The 18,401-nt window shown below is 42.3% G+C and overlaps 1 protein-coding gene across 9 annotated transcripts in view; it reads left to right on the top strand.

The window, feature by feature from the left end:
* The first annotated feature begins 2,125 nt into the window (after positions 1–2,125).
* Positions 2,126–18,401, top strand: part of ALKBH3 (alkB homolog 3, alpha-ketoglutarate dependent dioxygenase) — a 72,331-nt gene continuing 56,055 nt past the window's right edge. For 3 of the 9 annotated variants that reach the window (XM_080816967.1, XM_080816960.1, XM_080816966.1), the window contains exons 1-7: positions 2,165–2,545; positions 4,925–5,069; positions 5,578–5,681; positions 7,163–7,197; positions 10,777–10,824; positions 12,943–13,046; positions 15,023–15,111. In XM_080816967.1, coding sequence (XP_080673093.1) covers positions 4,991–5,069; positions 5,578–5,681; positions 7,163–7,197; positions 10,777–10,824; positions 12,943–13,046; positions 15,023–15,111 — 459 coding nt within the window. In that variant the 5' untranslated portion in view covers positions 2,165–2,545; positions 4,925–4,990. Of the gene's footprint in view, positions 2,686–4,240; positions 4,405–4,924; positions 5,070–5,577; positions 5,682–7,162; positions 7,198–10,776; positions 10,825–12,942; positions 13,047–15,022; positions 15,112–18,401 lie in introns of those variants that run through there. The other 6 variants (XM_080816961.1, XM_080816963.1, XM_080816962.1 and 3 more) reach the window with 6 other exon arrangements.

The following is an 18,401-nucleotide window of genomic DNA, read 5'->3' as shown; positions in this document are numbered from 1 at the left end:
CCCTCTCAGTACCAGACAAATGGGGACGATTTGACACCCTACATGCATCCTGAAGGTTTCTAAACGTTCTCTGCATCCAAATCACCTTGAACACTTGGTAAGAATGCAAGTGATTTTGTTAAAAATACAGTTATTTTGGATGCAAGCAAGCCATGGCTGGATTTTTGAGAAATGTTCTACGTGGAGGCTGAAAAGGTGTTAATCACTACTTTTAGGGACTCCTCAATCCAAACTTCTTTGTCCCTGTTCCAAAACCATAATCACTGAAAAGAAAGAAATAACATCCTTTGGAAGACACAGCCAAGGTTCCTGAACCAGAAACAGACACTGACAAATTACTAGTTGATGGAGGCAAAAAAAAAAAAAAAAAAAAAAAAGGATAAAAATTACAGTCTGGCCTTACCACTTTTCTCTCCTTTCAGTTCTAGGATAAATCATTTTCCTTCAGTGTCACAAAGGATAACAAAGAATGATGGATGCTGTGAAAATTAGATTTGTGGGATATACCGAGCTTTTGCGGGTAAGCAGTATATAATGCAAGACTTATTTTAAGGACTCCGACAGTGACTGTTGTTTGGTAGATCTTAGAGAATAAGCTGCACAAAACAGTCAATTCAGTGCTACTTTTTCTATTTTCACACTGTAAGATACATGGTTTAATACGGCCATATTAAAGATGCTTCTCAGAAACTCGGAGGCGGTGAAAAGAAGACACTCTTTGACCCCACTGGTCAAATTTATTTATTTATTTTTAATTCTATGTTTAAAAAATATTTTATTTATTTGACAGAGAGAGAAAGAGAGAGAGAGACAGCACAAGCAGGGGGAGCAGCAGAGGGAGAGGGAGAAGCAGACTCCCCACTGAGCAGGGAGCCTAATGTGTGGGGCTCGATCCCAGGATTCTGGGATCATGACCTGAGCCCAAGAGAGAAGCTTACCTGACTGAGTCACCCACATGCCCAAATTTATTCTATTTTTTATTTTTCAAGACACTCTTTTTTTTCTTTTAAAGATTTTGTTTATTTTTTATTTGACAGACAGAGATCACAAGAAGGCAGAGAGGCAGGCGGGGGGGGGGGGGGGGAAGCAGGCTCCCCGCTGAGCAGGGAGCCTAATGTGTGGGGCTCGATCCCAGGACCCTGAGATCATGACCTGAGCCGAAGGCAGAGGCTTAACCCACTGAGCCACCCAGGCGCGCCTTTCAAGACACTCTTAATATTAATTGAATTTCTATTGTGTTCCAAGGACCTGCTACATTCTTTATGTGCATTACCACATGTAACCCTCCCAACAAGAGCTACGCCCATTTCCTAAAGAAGTGGAGTACCGGGACACCTGGGTGGCTCAGTCAGTTAAGCGGCTGCCTTCAGCTCAGGCCATGATCCCAGAATCCTGGGATCGAGTCCCACATCGGGCTCCTTGCTCAGCAAGAAACCTGCTTCTTCTCTGTCTCTGCCTGCTGCTCTGCCTGCTTGTGCTCTCTCTCTCTTGCTCTCTGACAGATAAATACATAAAATCTAAAGAAAAAAGAAAAAAAAAAAAAGAAGTGGAGTACCTGCCCTATATCCAGGAATGTCTAGGATGCCCTAGACATCCAGTAACTGGTGTCGTCTGGCTCAAGCAACACGTGGTTAAGCACCGGAGAGGCAGGGAGGAGAAGGCGTGGTCCCGTGCCCTGCTGTGTTGTTGATGGAAAGACGCACGGGCTGCGGTGGGAACGCAAAGGAAGTGCCTGTTACACTCTCCAGGGCTTCCAGGGTAAAATTCAAATCCTTTTACTTCGCACATCACTACCTGGTTTCCCAACCCCCTCGCCCTTCCCCCAGCCCCGCTGGGACCGAGTCACTCTTTTTGCAGAGACCAAGGATGCCGGCGCTTAGACGTCTCCGGCTTGGTTTGGGTGCGAGGGGGGTGGATTATGGTCCGAGGGACCTCGGCCTACGAAATGCGTCTTCATTCCCGCCTTCGCCATGTCCCGGCTGCCGACGGGGCTCCAACCGCACCTTCAGTCCGCGCTCTGCTCCTATCCCGGCCCTCATCGGCACCTTCACCGAGCCGGACCTCTCGGCTCGGGGAACACGTAGCTGCCCGGACTCCAGCTAACGGCGCCGGAAGTAGTGGCGGCGGCGCGTGACGTCAGAGGAAATTCCTGACGCCGCAGCCTGTGGTTGCGAGCTGTCGGAGTCGGTGTTCCACTGTTAAGGGTCCCCGACAGCCGGTGGCAGCGCGGGTGTGGGCCAGCGGGGTTCGTTCCAGGACCGAGCGGGTTTGTACCTGTGCGCCGGGGTCCGCCGGCTGCCGTGGGGCCCCGGCTCCCCGCTGTGTGGCTGGGGGTTTGGGGACCGCCCCCTGAGGGCCCTCCCGGGTCGACCTCCAGGACCGCGTCCCGGGGCTCCTGGAAGAGAAGACTCGAAAATAGGGCAAGTTGCTAGCGCTGCTTGAGGACCAGGCTTTTTCACCGTCGAGGATCTCCTGATCTGCGCTTCAGCCGCGAGAGAGGTCTTGGTTCCGCTCATTACAGAGGAAGAAACTCGGGCCGGGAAAGGTGAAGTCAGCTGACAGGTCATGCAGCCGGGAGCTGCCAGATTTAGATTCGGAGCGAGTCAGGCTGGCGCCCGAGCTCTCGGCGTTTGCCTTCTGCGGGGTTCTCGAGCTTTATGTGGGTGAAGAACCCCAGGCTGGAAGGTGGGCTTGGTTAGCAGTTTCTGGGCCACAAAATCGGTTAGGTCTGGGGTAGGGCTCCGAAATCTCTATTTTCAGCAGCTGTGCCCTGGCCCATAACAGCGTCCTACTCCCCTGGGAACAGAGCGAGCCCTGCAGCTAAGTGTGTTCAGAGCTTTTGACCCTCCCGTTGAGAGAAAATGTAAGCTGTCTCGACACATCTTCTCTGTGTAGAAGGTTGTCATTTGACTCTGCCATTAGCTCTTTTGGGGCAGATGGCAGTCTCCGTCGTCTCCCTACCTATTAAAGGAGAAGGAATTATATACTTACCACCTGGGAAAATTTGTTTAGTGTACATATTCCTGGGCTCATCCCAGCTCAGAAGGTCTGGGGAAGGTCTGGACATTGGAGTGCTAAATAAGCCATAAAATGAGCTTGTCACCTGCGAGGACTTGAAATTTGAAGCTTTCTTAGAGCAATAAAGAAATGGATCATAGGTTCAGAACATGTGGCTTGAACCTCCCTGTGTTGGTCTCTTTAGTAGCTATGCTCCTGTATTTGCTGTAAGCTAAAATTTTATTGGCAGAAATGCCAAATTAGTATACTGAGTATTAGGAGGTGGGTTTTTTTTTTTTTTTCAGTTGATTGAAAACTGGAAGTTAATAAAGTTTGAATGTTAATCTACCTCCTGTTGACTTCCCCAAGTGACTCTGGGTGAGCCGCTTAACCTTATGGTCATCATTTGTGCCCCCTTAGCACCATCTCCCACGATGCTTGTCACAAAGACGAACACTTGTATCCATCCTGAGATGGATCCATTCTGAGACAGACCATGGGTATTTTTTTAAAAGATTTATTTATTTATTTATTCGACAAGGAGAGAGACATCACAAGTAGAGAGGCGGGCAGAGAGAGAGAGGAGGAGGCAGGCTCCCCGCCGAGCAGAGAGCCCGATGCGGGGCTCCATCCCAGGACCCTGGGATCATGACCTGAGCCAAAGGCAGAGGCTTAACCCACTGAGCCACCCAGGCGCCCCGACCATGGGTATTTTTAACAAGCTTCCAGGGAAGTTTGATATAGCCAGTTAAAACGGAACGTGGAAGTGCCCTTGGAAACGAAGTCTGCGCTATTTCTCAATATCCATATAGGTGAGAGAATATTACAGTTCCTTTGACACTACTAAGACTAATGTCATTTATGATAGATCTTAGAATTTCTAAAGGTGTACTTTCTTGGGAAAGAAGCAAATGTACTCTTAGGTCGTTGGGACGCCTGGGTGGCTCAGTCTGACTCTCAGTCTTGGCTCAGGTCATGATCTCAGGGTGGTGAGATCGAGCCCTACATGGGCTCTGCACCAGGGTGATAACTGTTTAAGATTTTCTCTCTCCACGGTGAACCCTCCTACACTGTTGGTGGGAATGCAAGCTGGTGCAGCCACTCAGGAAAACAGTATGGAAGTTCCTCAAAAAGTTGAAAATAGAACTACCCTCTGACCCAGCAATTGCACTACTGGGTATTTACCCTAAAGATACAAACGTAGTGATCTGAAAGGGCCCGTGCACCCAAATGTTTATAGCAGCAGTGTCCACAATAGCCAAACTATGGAAAGAACCTAGATGTCCATCAAGAGATGAATGGATAAAGAAGATGTAGTGTATATATACAATGGAATACTTTGCAGCCATCAAAACCCCCAAAATCTTGACATTTGCAACAATATGGATGGAACTAGAGGGTATTATGGTAAGCAAAATAAGTCAATCAGGGAAAGACAATTATCATATGATCTCACTGATATGAGGAATTTGAGAAACAAGACAGAGGATCATAGGGGAAGGGAGGGGAAAATGATGATGAAACCAGAGAAGGAGACAAATAGTAAGAGACTTAATCTCAGGAAACAAACTGACGGTTGCTGGAGGGGAGGGGGGTGAGGGATGGGGTGACTGGGTGATGGACATTGGGGAGGGTATGTGCTATGGTGAAGGAAAGAAAAAGAATTTCTCTCTTTTCTACCCCACCCCCAATGCACGCTCATTCTCTCAAAAAAAAAAAAAAAAGGTTCTATAAGATTGCAAAAATGAACATAAAAACCTGCAGTTCTAAGTGACTTAGTAGGCTCCTTGATTGAGATGTTGTGATGACAGAAATTAATTTTGTATAGAATCTCCGATTGCGTTGAGCTTGAAAGGATTATAATGACTTCCTTAGGTGGTTCACACTCACAATCCTAACTAAAAGCACCTTTTTTTTTTCCAAACAGATACCCTTGTGTGGTTTTAATCAGGAATGAAATGTGAAAGCTAAGAGCAGAAGCGTTTTGGTCAATATGGAGGACAAAAGACGGCGAGCCCGAGTGCAGGGAGCCTGGGCTGGCCCCCCTAAGAGCCAGGCCCCTGCTCAGCCAGGCAAGAACTCATGGGGATCTTGTGTGAATGCACTTGTGTTTCAGTTGATGTTAAGGAGTTATTTAAAATGTAGCTGATGCCTTGATTTTCTTGATGGTCATCTTTTTTTTCTTTTTTTTTTTTTTTAAGATTTGATTTATTTATTAGAGAGAGAGGGGTCACAAGTAGGCAGAGACAGGCAGAGAGAGGGGGAAAGCAGGCTCCTGGCTGAGCAGAGAGCCTGATGCGGGGCTCTATCCCAGGTTGATCCCAGCTCGATCATGATGCTTAACCATCTGAACCCCAGGCGCCCCATTGGTGGTCATCTTTTATTGACGGTTGAGGTATAGTGTTCCTCATATTTAGTCACAGGTCTCACAACTTTCAGTGTGTGTAGTGGGATCTCCGACAGACTTTACTAATTAATTTCTAGGTGTCATATCGGTTATCTTCAACTAGATTTTATTGGCCGTTGCTCCCTAGAGCAGACTTTTTGAGTCTGGTTCACGTCTCTTCTTGCTCGTTTCAGCTACCACTGCTAAGAGCCATCTCCACCAGAGACCTGGTCAGACATGGATGAACAAGGAGCATCATCTTTCAGACAGACAGTTTGTGTTCAAAGAACCCCAGCAGGTAAGTTCTTAATTCTCCTACAGTACTAACAGATTTCCTTATAAAAGCTATATTTACGTAGTAGACACTCCAATAGTGACTGAATAAATTCACTAATAAAAGGAATGTGAGGGGCGCCTGGGTGGCTCAGTGGGTTAAGGCCTCTGCCTTCGGCTCAGGTCATGATCCCAGGGTCCTGGGATCGAGCCCCGCATCGGGCTCTCTGCTCCGTGGAGAGCCTGCTTTCTCCTCTCTCTCTGCCTGCCTCTCTGCCTACTTGTCATCTCTGTCAAATAAATAAATAAAATCTTAAAAAAAAAAAAAAAGGAATGTGAAAGGCCTTTAATTATAATGAAATGTGGAGTATCAGTTCCTCAGTATGTCTGACGATTCTTTATAGTCTGCTCCCAACTGATGGGCAAGTATAATTCCCATTTTGGGGGGAAGGAGGTTATACCATGGTTAGCACTTGCATTCGTTATCTGAGTTCTAACATGGTTCTAACAAACCATGCTGTCTTTAGTGCTAGTGTAGCAGATGTCTCCAGGTTGGGTTGAAATTTTCAGCTACTACAATGCCTGATTTTTTAGCCTTTTTCCCCCCTGTGGGGAAAAATTATAAGAAACAGTGAAGATTCACTGTTGTTAATAACATGGAAAAAGCTAAAAATTAGTCATCTTGCTGTAATAGTGATTGTATAAATAATGATTAAAACTTATTTCTTAGTTTATCTTCTATTTTATTTTTATTTTTATTTATTTATTTATATTTTATTTATTTATTTGACAGAGATCACAAGTAGGCAGAGAGGCAGGCAGAGAGAGAGAGGGAAGCAGGCTCCCTGCTAAGCAGAGAGCCCGATACGGGGCTCGATCCCAGCACCCTGGGATCATGACCTGAGCCGAAGGCAGAGGCTTTAACCCACTGAGCCACCCAGGCACCCCATCTTCTATTTTATTTTTAAAAAGATTTAATTTAATTAATTTATTTGAGAGAGAGAGCATGCATGTGCATGACTCAGCAGAGGGAGAGGGAGAGAGAATCTTTGAGGCCAACTCTGCGCTGAGCACGGAGCCCAAGCAGGGCTCAATCTTACAACCCTGAGGTCATGACCTAAGCCGAAACCAAGAGTCGGACGCTCGACCAACTGTGCCACCTAGGCACCCCAGTATATCTTCTATTTTAAAAAGTCTCCTGGAAAAATAATTAAAATAAATAAATAGTCTCCTGGAAAGAAGGTTTTTCCAGAATTACTGGCGGCTCTGAAAATGAATTAATTCTACTTTTATTATTTTTTTCTTGCCCGCTAGTAACTGTGAGGTAGTTCTAAGAAAAGCAGACAGGGGTCTCTGGTAGGATCATAAAAGCTTGAAATAAAAAAAGGGATGGTTTTAAACTTGACTTATTTTTATCAGAAATGAGAAGATGTGGTAATCCTGCACATAAGCCTTTCCAAGGATTAGGGATCATTCCAGAAGTAAAATCTGCCTTTTTCCTTGCAGGTAGTACGCAGAGCTCCAGAGCCACAAGTAATTGAGTAAGTAATTTGTTGCCTTTCTGTATTTGTTGCCCACAGGGAAATGGAGAGCCCAGATCTTTCCCTCACTGGGTTTTCCATCTGAAAGAGATAAGGGCCCAGTTACTGTATTAATTTTAGGCTGGGATAGTTGTATCTTAGATGTCTTTAAACTTGGTCTTTTGGGAAGCCTTTCTCAATTTGCTGATGGTGTGGAAAATGCAAGAAGATACTTATACCTTAAACTGTGATTTTGGTGTGTATTTCCTGACCCTGATTCATTAAGATATCTGCAAACAGTAAGCTAAAATATCTCCTAGGTAAAGACAGAGGGGGATTTTTCCTGAGTCATTGAAATATGGCATTTTTTGTTTTTGTTTTTTTAAGATTTATTTATTTATTTTAGAGCACGCACAGGGAGGGGCAGACGGAGAAGGAGAGAGAAACTTTAGCAGACTCCTCACTGAGCTTCGAGTTCCACACGGAGCTTGATCTCAAGACCCTGAGCTCATGAATGAGCTAAAACCAAGAGTCGGATATTCAGCTGACTTTGCCACCTAGGCACCCTGAAACTGGCCTTTTTTTTTTTTTTTTTTTTTTTAGTAGATTTTATTTGTTTATTTGACACAGAGATCACAAGTAGGCAGAGAGAGAGGGGGAAGCAGGCGGCTCTCCGCTGAGCAGAGTGCCCGATGCGGGGCTTGATCCCAGGACCCTGAGATCATGATCCGAGCCGAAGGCAGCGGCTTAACCCACTGAACCACTCAGGCACCCCTGAAACTGGCCTTTTGAGAAGATTTTCATCAGGTACTATTTTACTAGCAATACTTATGAAAACTGCTGGAAATCTAGAGGGCCTTAAATGCTCATATAATTGTTCTAGAGCAATTTCATTTCCTCTTATGTTGATCTGTATATAAAATGTCATCTTTAATTTGTAATTCCTCTTACATTGATCTGTATATAAAATATTCTTTTCCAAAATTAATGAAAGATGCTTTGTGGGGTGCCTGAGTGGCTCAGTCAATGAAGTGGCCAACTTTTGATTTCCGCTCAGGTCATGATCTTAGGGTGGTGAGATCGAGCCCGACATCAGGCTCTGTGCTCAGTGGGGAGTTGGAGCCTGCTTGAGATTTTCTGCCCTTCCTCCTGCCCCTCCTCCTGTTTGAGGGCGTGCCCACACGTTCTCTCTCTCTCTCTCTCTCTCAAATAAATCTTTAAAAAAAAAAAAAAGATGCTTTGACTTCTCTTTTCTTTCTTCTCAGTTTCCATCTGATATGGATAAATTACCTGTAGAAAGTATCCTTTTATTTTATAAACAAATTAGCGTGTGTATGTTACTGCTTAGGAATAGTCTGTTAGGCTGCTTGGCTGTTTCCAGGTTGACTTGTAAGCCCAGGAAAAATTTGAAACAGGAATGTCGTACTTTTTTATTTTTATTTTTATTTTTTAATTTATTTGTTTGACAGAGATCACAAGTAGGCAGAGAGGCAGGCAAAGAGAGAGAGGAGGAAGCAGGCTCCCCTGCTGAGCAGAGAGCCCGATACGGAGCTCAATCCCAGGACCCTGGGATCACGACCCAAGCCGAAGGCAGAGGCTTTAACCCACTGAGCCACCCAGGCGCCCCAGGAATGTCATCATACTTTCAAAGAGGGTATATAGTTGTGGCCTGGCCACTAGTTAGCTATGTAACTAGTCCTTAGGTACATTAAGGCCATCTCTCTGAACTTTAGTTTCTTTGTCTGTAACATTAAAGGTTTGGACTACAGGATCACTTAAGCAGAGTCTGGTGGCTCTAACAGTCTTGGATTTGTTTGTGAACACCATGTGACATTGCCTCCATTGGTGATAAAGAGAATTAAAAAACCATGAAACTTGTTACTAGGTACAGATGGGACATTCAGGCTGAAAAAATCGGCAGTTGTGAATATTCAGGTCAGAGCAAAATGACAGAACTTCCTGCTCGACCCCAAGGTTTGTTAATTCTGGTTATCTAAAGTTAGCTCTGTTAGATTTTTATTTAATAGCCAAAAATGTCACCCATGTTTGAAGTGAGCCAATTTCTAAACATGGCCCAAAACATATCACACTGAAACATTGTAATTGTAATTTATAATTGCAATTAAACATTGTAATTTACACTCCGGGGAAACCATCTAGAGATGTGATAAATATATATGACAATAACCCTGCCCACATTTTTGCTCAGAGGGGCTCTCACATCTGCCCAAGAGCCCAGCTCACAGATCACAAACTACTAACTCACATGGCAGAGGGTGATGTGAAAACTGTCCCTTTATGTTCTCTGTAACTGAGCTCTGTCCAAGAAGGGTCTGACTGTTATCCTGGTACAGGAACCTATGCAGTCTAGATCAGTTTTCTCACTATGGACCTGGCCACACTGCATTTCCGGAACAATTTTGTATTTTTTCACATTTTATTAAATTCTGAGCTTTTACTGCTCATCTACAATGTGCAAGGCACTGGGAAACAGAACAGTAGCCTATTCCTTGCCCCTCAGTAGCCCACAGTTTAGTAAATGAAATAGATCTGTGATAAGAAATTGCAGTCATCTATGTTGTAAAACAGTAGACTTGTAGTAAGGTCTAGTGGTAGCACAGAGGATGAGATGGTTAACATTATTTGGGTGGGTTAGAGGTCAGGAAGGCATTACAGAAGGCGAGGCTGAACTGAGATGTTGAGGAATGAATTAGAATTTTCTCCCAGACTAAAGCTCAGGTGGGTTGGATTGGGGGTGCTGGATGGCAGGGAGCATTCCAGCTTGTAGGAAAGCAGGATTAGAAATACCATGGTGTAGAGTGCCTGGGTGGGTTCATTCAGTTAAGCATCTTCCTTTGGCTCAGGTCATGATCTTGGAGTCCTGGGATCAAGCCCCACATCGGGCTCCCAGCTCAGAGGGAGTCTGCTTCTCCTTTTGCCCCTCCCCCACTAGTGCTTGCTTGCTCGCTTGCTCTCGAAAAAATAAAATAAAATAAAATAAAGGAAAAAAAAATATTGTGGTGTATTCAGGAGATTCCAAACAGCAGTGGAGGATCATGAGTGAGCGGGAGCTGTCAGGAAGCGGAACTACATCATGGGGACCTTGAATACAATGCTGAAAAGTTGATGGGGAGCCTTTGAAGGATGTTAATCAGAGCGGGAACCTCATTAGACATGTATCTGAAAGCAGCAGAAGCTCAGAGCTCTGAGATGTATTTGCTATCTGTAAATGCACCTATTCCAGAGTCTCCAAAGAGGTGCTCTATTTGGTACCCCTTTATGATAGATCTCTGGACCCTATCAGCCTAAACTATGGGTGAAGTATAAAGGGGTAGAATCAGAATGTATTTTATCCCTGTCTTTGTCTCCATGGCCTGATCCTCTCAGGATTCAGTTCCCCGTGACGTCCGTTACCTGCCACCGCCTTGCCCTTCATCTCAGTAGTACAAGAGGTGGGGATGTGCGTCCCTCACAGTGCGTGCTCATTCTGAAATGGTGTAGGTGACCAGAAGTTGGGGAACTGCAAAGCACAGCTCTCCCTCTGGGGGGGAGTGTAGTATTTGCCTGGTACTAACGAGTCTGTTTTCTTATTTTCTGTAGCAAAGAGGGTGTGTATGAAATCAGCATGTCACCCACAGGCATATCTAGGTAAGTGTGTCTTCCCTAGAAAGTGACTGTAATTATTATCGAGTTACAGTCTCTTAAAATATTCTGCTCCCTGACTTGAAATAGGTAACTTCCGCCTCTGAAATTCTTGGGTATGTAATATCTCTTTTTATATAGCATTTCTAACTTCAGAACATTTTCACAGCCTCTCCGTCAGGTATGGTAACTGTTACTTCTGTAATTTTTTAGATGAGGAAATGTAGGCCAAGGAGATTGAGGACTTTTTCCTAGTGCCACATAGTAGCTTAAAATTCGAGTTGATCGGGACGCCTGGGTGGCTCAGTTGGTTAAGCGGCTGCCTTCGGCTCAGGTCATGATCCCAGCGTCCTGGGATCGAGTCCCACATCGGGCTCCTTGCTCGGCAGGGAGCCTGCTTCTCCCTCTGCCTGTGCTTGCTCTCTCTCTCTCTCTCTCTAACAAATAAATAAATTTAAAAAAAAAAATTAAAAAAAAAATCGAGTTGATCTAGCCTTCACTTCTATGCTCTGAGTGCTACATTTTATTATGTTACATTATATGTATTACTACATTCATTATCGTATTAATCATATTACTGCATATATTTATATGCAACATATTAAGTTATGTTAACCCTTAATCTGCATGAGTGGATCAATATCTTTATATTAAGGTAAGTTTTAGTAAAGGTAAAGCATATACAGTTTAGGGTATAGTTGGCATTAATCATTATTAAAAGTATTTTGAGGCGTACCTGGGTGGCTCAGTTGATTAAGCATCCACCTCTTGGTTTTGGCTCAGATCATGATCTCAGAGTCGCAGAATCAGGTTCAGCACGTAGTTGGCTTGAGCTTCTTTCTTCCTCCCCCTCTGCTCTTTCCTCTGCTTGCACATGCTCTCTCTCTGTCTCTCTCAAATAAATAGATACAATCTTAAAAAAGTTTTTTTGAAAACATCCCCTTAATTCAAGAATATACTAATTGTCACTATAAAATAATGAAGCATTTAAAATAAATGTACCTAAACTTGCATATCTGACTGCATTGCTTAGAAAGAGCTTCAGAGCCTCCCTTTCAAAGCCAGTTTAACAGTCACTCCAGAAACCCAGTTGCATTATTTTGGTCGCATCTCATTGTTAACCAGACATGGCTTCAGGTGAGCTTTGGCTCTTTCAAAAAATCAAACACACCCTCAGAGAGTGAAATTCAACAGAATGTTCCAAGGGCTTTGAGAACATTTCTTAAGAAGGATATCCAAAATGATTTTGAGCTGACTTGGCATTATTGAAATAAGTGTATATTCAGTGAGAGAAAGAACCCTCATTTGGAAATGTTTATTTTGATAGAGTCATAAATGATCCTTTTCCTTACCTGGCTTAGTCTCAGAAGACAACCAATTGTTAAAATAACACAGGGTCAGGCATTTTATTAATTATTCTACGTTCCATAGTGAGCCTATGAGGCGGGTATCATTTTTGTGTTACAGATAAGAAAAACCAAAGTTCAGAGAGGTTAAGTAATTTGCCCAAGATTTCACAGCAGGTGGTGGTAGAGCAGTATTTGAATCCTGTCTCTAAAAGCCCTCATGCATTATTTTTCCTTTATTGCCTCTTTTATTTGTCTTAACATGAACGTTTATTTCACGTTTGGAGCATCATGACCTGGTGATAATTAGGTTCTGCCATGAGAGATGTAAGATGATTTCATCTACCCATTAGGAAACATCCAGATTGACTCTCTTCATTAATGGTTAGAGACTAGCTCATCTTCTCTGTGTGTTTTTTTTTTTTTAAGATTTTTATTTATTTTGAGTGATAGAGAGTGTGCATGAGCAGGGGGAGAAGCAGAGGGAGAGAGGGAATCTCAGGCAAACTCCACACTGAGCACTGAGCCCCTGATGGGGGGCCTGGATCCCAGAACCCCGAGATCATGACCGGAGCCGAAATCAAGAATCGGATGCTTAACTGACTGAGCCACCCAGGCTCCCCTCTTTTCTATATTCTTCAGTTAATAATGGTTTAGTTATTTAGTTATATTTAGTTGTAATTATTTTATGTATATTTATATAAATATATTTATTTAGTTATATTTTATATTTAGTTATAATAATGCCTTAGTTAATAATGGTTCTTTCTGCATCAAGGGTGTGTTTGTATCCTGGCTTTATTGACTTAAAAGAAGCTGACTGCGTATTGGAACAGCTTTGTGAGGTCATTCCCTGGAAACAGAGGACTGGCATCAGAGACGGTAGGTAGATGTCTGAGATCGCACTTTTTGCTGCCTGGTCTCCCTTTCTAGAGTGTTTTCTGATACCGTTGCCTTTTTCACTATGCCCAGTCTTACGTAAACAGATTTAAAACCTAACAGAGATCCTAAGGATGAGTAGGGATTTGCCAATCAAAAGGGACAGGGAAGAGTATTCTAGGCAGAAGAAACAGCAGACAGCAGGCTCAGAGATCAGAGTGAACAGGGCAGGAGCATGGAGGTGGGATTCAGGCAACCAAAGGATGTTTGGTTTGGCTGAACTGTGGTTGATATCTCTCTTTTTGAGTTTGTTCATTACCTTTATTACTTTATATAGTGACAGTTTTCCTCTTTCTTCATAGAAACTTCCAGAGCTTTTCTTTTTCTGATTCCATTTGGCATATGTTCTTTTATGATCCTTATTACCGGCTTTTTATTCTCATTTTCATTTCATTAGAGGAGTCCAGTGTCCTTTAGTTTCAGCATTTGTGCTCTGGGAGTTTGTAAAGATTGCCTGGCTTGGAACCTGCTCCTCTGTGGGCATCCACAAGCCAACAGTACCTGCTATACTAGAGGTGGCCACTGGAGGACGTCTGTGCTCTAGCATAAAATTTCCTTTCTGGCACTTTGAATGAATTCAAATTTTCTGTAAAGAAAGAGGCAAAGTATACAGACTTCATTTTTGTGACTCAGACATCAGAATAGGAATCCACTTTTTCTCCTGACTCCCAGAGTGTCCACAGGAGGGCTTTGGTGGCAAGTTTGGCGTTGATCGCTGGCCTTGCCATTCAAAGTAATTGTTAATTTTAAGCAAGTTCTGGTTAAGTAGTTTTCCGATTCTTGGGTTTTTTTTTTTTTTTAAGATTTATTTATTTATTTGACAGACAGAGATCACAAGGAGGCAGAGAGGCAGGCAGAGAGAGAGGAGGAAGCAGGCTCCCTGCTGAGCAGAGAGCCCGATGTGGGGCTTGATCCCAGGACACTGAGATCATGACCTGAGCCGAAGGCAGAGGCTTTAACCCACTGAGCCACCCAGGCGCCCCTCGATTCTTGGTTTTCTGATCTGTAAAATGGTCTAATAATAATACCTACCTCGTAAGGTTGTTGTGATAATTAAATGAGATACAGCATGAAAAGTGCTTAGCAGAATGACTGGTACATGGTAAGCCTTCGGTGAATGTTAGCTACCTTTATCATTATTGTTCTTATTATAGCAGTTGATTTCATTTGTGGGGAAAAACAGCAGATCTATGGATAACTCCCTTCTCGATAAATTGGACATCAAAAACTTCTGACTGCTATCAACTTTGTGCTGTGGTTGGTCAGAACCCTTTTCTCTTAAAATCAAAAGGTGGCACGTGGATGAACAGTGTGTCTTGTTTTGTGTGGATGTTGGTGCCACAGATTCCTGCCTACAAGGGTTCAGACTCCATAACCTGCACTTTTTAGACCCTCTCTAATCTGAACTGTTCTCTGCAGTGTGACTCCACTCTTTTTTTTTTTTTTTTAAGATTTTCTTTATTTATTAGCGAGAGAAAGAGAGATCATGAGAAGGGAGAGGGTCAGAGGGAGAAGGAGACTCCCTGTGCAGGGAGCCCAATGTGGAACTCGATCCTGGGGCTCCTGGATCATGACCTGGGCCAAAGGCTATTGCTTAACCAGCTGAGCCACCCAGGAGCCCCTGACTCCACTCTTGCTTATGTCCTCACTGACACAAACAAGTCATATATACTTTCACCTCAGAGCTTTTGCTGCTATGGTTTGTGCCAGCATACCTTCTCTTGTCTTCTTTCTTTGAACTCTGAGTCACTCTACTCCTGAAATCCCGTGTATTCTAAGAATGTGTGGAACCCCGGGTCAGAGCTCATCTTTACTCTGCCCTTGTATTTCTCTTAGTTTCTTGCACATTGCATGGCGCTCAGGAGGCACACCTTAAGTAGCATTAAACCATTTCAAAGGCCCTGTATTTTCTTTCTTAGATGTAACTTACAAGCAACCAAGACTTACAGCATGGTATGGAGAACTTCCTTACACTTATTCAAGAATCACTATGGAACCAAATCCTCACGTATGTTGGAATATTGCTGTTGGTATGGTTTTATAGACTATGCACTATAAATGTAGAGTACTGTAAAATAATAGTACATTATTTTGCAGAGTTGCATGATGGTTCCTAGTAGCAAAAATCCTCTGGGTTCAAACACTGAGTCTTTGTGCTTATCATTCTCCCTGTGTTTTTTGATCTAGAGATGAACTCTGACGATGAGAAAAAAATTGAAGCTAGAATAAACAGGAACTGGGCTTAAGGATTTCAGAAAAATGAGCCATTTCTTCAAATCTTTCCCTTTTGCCTGCTTTTCTGGCCATAGCCTTCTGTGTACACCCTGGTACACGTTTGCTCTGGAACCAGATTCTTAGGACTGGCCAGTGAGGTCAGAACATCTCTTTCCATTTCTCAGGCTCTTTTGCCATTTGTGAAAAAAACCTGGTGTTTTTCTTGTTGACTTTGTACTCATTCTGTGGCTGCAGTTCTTAGACTTTGGAAATCTTATCGTGGGTTTGGCTTATTTCTACTGTTTCTTTTGTTTTTAAAAATTTCCATGACAGTAGACAAGGAGATTCTAGTATATAAATTAAGCTTGTCCAAAGGATAGAGTTAAGGTCCAAGAAATAGCTCCCTGTTTAGTTCCTGGAATCTTGCCTTTGGCAAATAATCTTATGCTTTACTGAACGAGACTTTGAAGAAAATGGAGTTTTGCTTATGACATTGGGATAAACAGAAGTATGACACATTTTAGAGCTTCTAGTAATTTGTAATAATAAACTCCCACTTGACTAAAATGTTCGGGAACAAAATATTGATGGGAGTGGGAGTGCGGATATGGCTTTTTCACGTGAAAAGATAGCTGCATGCTTTTGTTTGTCGGGCTGCGTTTAGAATATGACCCAGGAAAGTGTCGGGACCCTTTATAGCTGAGGTTGATTTGGAAACACGAAGAGAATTGAATTAGACCAATCCAACAGATGGCTGGCCATGTTTCTGTCAGAATTAATTTACCTTCTTGTCAACAGTCATAACAGAGAAGTTGAGGATTAAACAGGCTCTAGGGAAGAAGTTCTTTCCCATCATTTTAGTTAATCTTTTAGAACAGGATTTCTCAACCTTGGTATTAGTGGTTTTTGGGCTGGACAATTCCCTGTTGTTGGGGCTGTCCTGTACATTGTAGGATGTTTAACAGTATCCTTGACTTGTACCCAGTAGATGCTAGACATTTGCTAGGGAGCAGAACTGCCCTTGGCTAAAAACCCCTGCTTTATAATAAACATAAGGCACATCAGATATGCTGAGTAGTATGGCCTCTTATGCTTTGAGGACATTTTGACAACTCTTCAAAAGAATTCTTTAATGACAGTCTTTTTCTTATAATGTATGTAATATGAATTTATTTTTAAAAGTCTTAGAAACTACAGAAAATCCTGAAGAATATTAAAATTTTGGGTAATTCTTCCACCTAATGTTTGGTTCCAGTCTTTTTATTTTTTAAAGCAGGCTCCATGCCCTACATGGGGCTTGAACTCACGACTCTGAGATCCAGAGTCACATGCTCTACCAACTGATCCAGCCAGGCGCACCTCCCTCCCCCCCCCCTTTTTTTTCATTTTAAGGAAATAAACAGAATTTGTCTATAAAAATACCAATTACGTATAGTACATTTCATTTAACTGTATCATTAACATGTCTTCGTATCATTGAGTATTCTTTTAAATCATATTTAATAGCTGTGTAGTAGTCCATAATCTATATGTACATAGCATAATTTATTCAAACAAGCTTTTTTGTTGGATATTAAGGTCATCAGAATTCTTTCATTTGAATTTGGCTGGCTCATAACTTTGTATTCATTGGTTAAAGATTTAGTTTGTTTATGTGGCACTGTGAACAAAATCAAAAGAGATGCCTCTTAGACTTTTTAAAGGTATATATGTGTGTTGGGGTTCTTATATAATTTTAACTTGTTTAATTTTTGAATTATTACCTCAAGCTTAATAACCCAAAGCGCAGGCGCAAATTCAGTCAGAGGTTATTAAACTTCTTTTAGTCTTTTTTGAACTAAATCTTATATGAACCCAGTGTATGAAAATAAAGAAGTGCCTTGACTGGCTGGGAGTCCCACCAGCTTGACCTCTCCTTTCTCCTACTGTAATCCCAGAGACACCTCTGTGGTACCTAAGACTCTACAAAACACTTTTTGAAAGCCACTGAATAGGTCCTTTTACTTCTGTGATTCATATTTTCTCATACTCTTTTCCTCAAATGTCTTTTAAGGATAGAATGTCTTCACTGAACAGTGAGATGATGCTGAATTTTAATTTAGACATTCAGTTCTGAGGGATCTGTATATAGAGTATTGGTTGGAGAGTCTAAATTAATCCTCTAGTTCATTATCCCCTTTTTTTCTCCTTACTTCACCACCAAAAATAACCAGTAAAAATATATACCCACTTAGAAACATAAAGCAAACTTGGAGTTATCACAGTACTCAGTCCCTAAGCAAGTCAGGGAAGTGCTAATTAGTTTCTCAGTCACATTGCAAAAAAGCTATCTTCCTCTTTTACATTCTTGTTTTTCTTGCTAAGTGTATAATTCTAGCATCTGATCTTTCTCTCCATGAAGATAAGCTTAAAGCCATAAAATAAATAGGAAATACAGCTTGCTAACATTATTAGGAAAAGTTCCCTTTGAAATTTATTCTCTAGAACATAGGTTAGTTTAATAACATTTCTGTTTTACTGATCTAAGTTTGGTTTGTTGTTGTCATTGTTTATTTTTAAAAATTCTCTGCTCAGAATGTAATGCTAGTATCTGTAATAAGGAATCCCAGCTTACCACGACTGCTACATCACAGCAAAGCTGAGTGATTCCCACATATGCTTGCTTGGCAGTTTTACCTGACAGTAGCCATGGGATATACTTATAATATTATGTTTTCCTTTGCTGAACATCTTTTCCTTCACAAGCATACATAGAACATGATTTTGAAGGTGTTCTGTAAGGTGGAGTTTTAAAAATAGAATCAGTGGATATCTAGAGGGGTCCATGAAGTCCTTTTGGGAAGTGCACAGGTCAAAACTATTTATATCATACTTGGCGTGTGTGACGTTTTCACTCTGTCGAATTTTCACTGATGATACGAAAGTTATGGTGGGTAAAACTTCTGGTGCTTGAGCATCAGTCAGGTCATTGTCATCAAACTTTACTAGTAGTCATGGTATTCTTCACCACCATTCACTTCCGGTTTAAAAAAAAAAGGCTGTTTTCATTTAAGAACGTTCCTCAAAGCAATAAACATTATTAGT

The sequence above is a fragment of the Martes martes genome (genome assembly GCF_963455335.1).
Source record: "Martes martes genome assembly, chromosome: 10".
In the NCBI taxonomy this organism is placed as follows: domain Eukaryota; kingdom Metazoa; phylum Chordata; class Mammalia; order Carnivora; family Mustelidae; genus Martes; species Martes martes.
Note: the sequence above shows the minus strand (reverse complement) of the source record. Positions and strands in the feature narration are given on the sequence as shown.